The sequence below is a fragment of the Aplysia californica genome, unplaced genomic scaffold, assembly GCF_000002075.1.
Source record: "Aplysia californica isolate F4 #8 unplaced genomic scaffold, AplCal3.0 scaffold00115, whole genome shotgun sequence".
NCBI classification, from domain to species: domain Eukaryota; kingdom Metazoa; phylum Mollusca; class Gastropoda; order Aplysiida; family Aplysiidae; genus Aplysia; species Aplysia californica.
This window is the reverse complement of record NW_004797385.1, coordinates 105887-109331: the sequence shown is the minus strand read 5'-3', so window position 1 is coordinate 109331 and position 3445 is coordinate 105887. Positions and strand designations below refer to the sequence as shown.

The 3445-nt window shown below is 40.0% G+C and overlaps 1 protein-coding gene across 2 annotated transcripts in view; it reads right to left on the bottom strand.

Moving 5' to 3' along the window:
- LOC101850948 (sodium-dependent proline transporter) overlaps positions 1-3445 on the bottom strand; it is a 51059-nt gene that overhangs the window by 17416 nt on the left and 30198 nt on the right. For both annotated transcript variants that reach the window (XM_005095839.3, XM_005095838.3), the window contains exons 5-7: positions 2290-2515; positions 1787-1925; positions 368-502 (exon numbers count right to left, since the gene is read on the bottom strand). In XM_005095839.3, the coding sequence (XP_005095896.1) occupies positions 368-502; positions 1787-1925; positions 2290-2515 (500 nt within the window). The remainder of the gene's footprint in view (positions 1-367; positions 503-1786; positions 1926-2289; positions 2516-3445) is intronic.

Genomic DNA, 3445 nt, shown 5'->3' with positions numbered 1-3445 from the left:
TCTGCACATATGTGTGTATTTCATTATTTTCTTTTTTGTATGTATATATTATGTGTCGTGTGTTGCGTTGTTTTAATGGGCATGATAGGCTATGTGTGTATGCAAAAAAGGTATAAATGTTTTATGTCTCTCTCGACATTACTACTAAGATCAATAGATCTACTCCTAAAAGCGGTTGGCTGCTTTAGCGCTACCCACCTCTCAAAAATAAATCATCTAATGACTGAAAAAGGCAAAAGCTACCCAACTTGCTGTTTTGGTGCTACCCGCCTCTTTAAATATAACATCATCTAAACATCCACAAAAAGGCAGAATAGCTTTAAAAAGGCAGCAAGAGATGGAAAAAAATAAGTAGAAAATTATTTACCGTCGCATCGGTAAGCTTGTTCCAATCGGGAATGACGTAGAACTCAACTCCTTCTTCAAACCCCGTCAGGGTGAGGCCTCTGATCAGCAGCACGATGAGGATGACGTAGGGGAATGTTGCAGTGAAATACACCACCTGAAGAAAAAAAGTAAGTGCTTATTACGATGAAACACAATTTTTAAAATGTTTGAATTTAGCTTTAGCAAGAGTTTTTTGTTTTGGTAGGTGTTTTACGGCGCTTGCAACACAAATAGGTCATAAAGATGAGTGCTGCGGTTTTAGAGGTGTTACTTAAGAGTGACATACAAAGAAAAGGAGAGATAAGGACGATATGTGTTATATAGGAAAGACGAAGCAAACCATGACAGAGATTCTCCCGACCACCCTTGAACGAAATGTTATAATGTTCCAAATGGTTGAAATCAGACACCAAAAAAAAAAAAGTTGAAAGATTATCCTAGGAAAAGTATATTATTATTTTAAGAATGTTCATAGAAAAACTATAGAAAAACCCCTTCTAATGATTAGAATTACACTCTCCTCCCCCCCCCCCCCCCCCCGGGAACTTTTCCTCCCTATCCCTTGCCCAAACAAACTATTTTTTTCCAGAAGGATTGGGGGGGGGGGGGGGTTAAGGGGGGGAAAATTTTTTTTTTTTTTTGATTGGACTTTTTGGGGCCCAACCCCCATTAAGGCCGAAAGGGCCCCCGGGAAACCCCCAAAATTTTTTCCTTGGGGGGAAATTTTTAATTTTGCCCGGGGGGGGGCAAATAACTTTTCTTATGGTGTTAAGAACCCCACAGAATATTAAATTGGGCATACTATAAAAAGGGCCCCCAAAATTTTTCTGCCCCGGCCCAAAAATGTGGGGGGGAGCAATGCTCACTTAAAAATCACTGGGTTGGCCAAAAAAAGACACATTTTAGTTTTGTAAAAAAAAAAGAGAAAAGCTTTAATGAAAAGCAACAACCCCCCAAGACCGAGGAAAAAATGGACAGGAGCGGGGGGTACAAAGGGAAAATGAAAGCAGACAACAGAACACCTTGTTAGAGATCAGGAAAGGATGTGAAAGGAGACAATTTTAGAGAAGAAAATTTTTTGGTCGCTACCCGGAATCGAACCCGGGACCTTTGAATGAGAGGCCAACACCTTAACCTCTAGGCCACGAGAGCCCCCAGTGGTAATGTTTACAATCTGAGTTGTATGTCACAAAAGGTGGAGGAAATTATTGAGATTTTGTTGTTGTTGCTGTTGTATGGTTTGGTTTGTTTTGTTATTTAGGTTTTGCTTTGTTTTTCGTTTTGTTTTTGTCTATTTTGCTGGGTTTTTTATTTTTGTTTTTGTTGGGTTTTTTTAAGGAAAGGGAAGGGGTAATTTGGAGACATCTGGATTGTAGGTAACAAATTATGGCTGACTTACTTTTCCTGAGGTCTTGATTCCCTTCATGAGGCAGCCAAAGATGAGAATCCAGGCGAGCAGAAGCGTAAGGATGAGTTTGAGACTTACTGGACCAATGTCATTCAAGTTAACGTTGTCAGCCTGGTTCAGGACGTAGCGTCTGTCAAAGTAGGTCCAAAGTCAGTTAATAAAGTGAAATAAATATAAAGGACAAATAAAGCATCATTGTAATGCAGTCGAACCTGTTTAAGACAACAGCTCATTGTCGAGAAGAAAATGGCCGCATTAGACAGCTGGCCGTCTTACACAGAGTAATTATAATGTAAAAAATACATAAGTGAAGAAATGAGAAAATAGCACTTACATGTACATTTGCACACGTATACAAATGTCACCTACATATGCACACCCACAAACACACACACACACACACACACACACACACACACACACACACAAACACACTCACATACACACACACACACACACATGCACACCCACAAATAAACACACACACAACGTACTCATAGTATTCCTCTGAAGGTGTGGTGTATTTAAACGCGCAATTTGTGTAGCCATCATATTCCGTGATTCGCATTGGTGTGATCACAACACTGGAGACGTTGAACTTCTTCAAGAACCCATCCAAAAATTCATCGTACATTTTACTGTAACCAGCAGCTTGATTGTAGTCATCGTAAGCAGCTGGGATCATCATGTTCTGAACGCATGTTTTATTGTAGAGGTACTCTGAAAAAAAAGCAAAATTTCGTGTAGGAAAATCAACTATAATTTGCTTTTTTTGTTGTTCCTGTTGAGTGAGTTCATCACCCTTCTATCGTTTAATGAAGGTGTTTTCTCGACCACCATGGACACAATATAGATCATTTAGGAGGCGGGCTTCCGACCTTGTCTTCCAGGGCCAACTTAAGCAGAGAAGAGTTCAGCATCCCAACAAAGAGACCGAGATAATCGATAAAAATGTTTCATCCCTTTCAGAAATCGAATTCGGGTCTCATGTGTGCGGCCAAAGATCGTTCATAACAAGGTTGTTCACTCAGCCCAAAAGTGTCCTCGGAAATCCGCGCATTGCTTCAGATGGCTCGGCAGTCTTTGTTTTGAAGCTCTCTTTCGTTTCTCCAGAAGAAGAATATGAATAGCACAGCTATTTTTAGTTTCACATTAATAGTTTTTTCACACTGTTAAGGAAACTCTGTTCGCAAAGTCCGCACTTTTTCAAAGAGGGCGCCATCGAATTTTGAGGACACTTTTTTTAATTGGATCAAAGAGAGGAGTGAACCATTTTGTTATGTATACACGATCTTTGGTGTGACACCGAAACGTCTAACTGCTTCACTACGGACGCTGGTAACGCCCTTCTGGACATTGATGTGTTGCTTTAAGGAGGAGTGTTTATCTTGCATGGTAAAGGAATCGAATAAATAAAAGGGAAAAAGAGACATTGCTTCAAGGGGGATATACTTTCATACTTTTTGAGCGTGTATGTTCCTGTCTGTGATGTCAGTGATAATGACAATAAATATGTATTGATGTTACAACGAGAAATGTGTCTTTGCATGTACGAAAGCAGTGAATACTCTTAACTCTTAGTACATAGACACTGATTCTCTCTCTCTCTCTCTCTCTCTCTCTCTCTCTCTCTCTCTCTCTCTCTCTCTC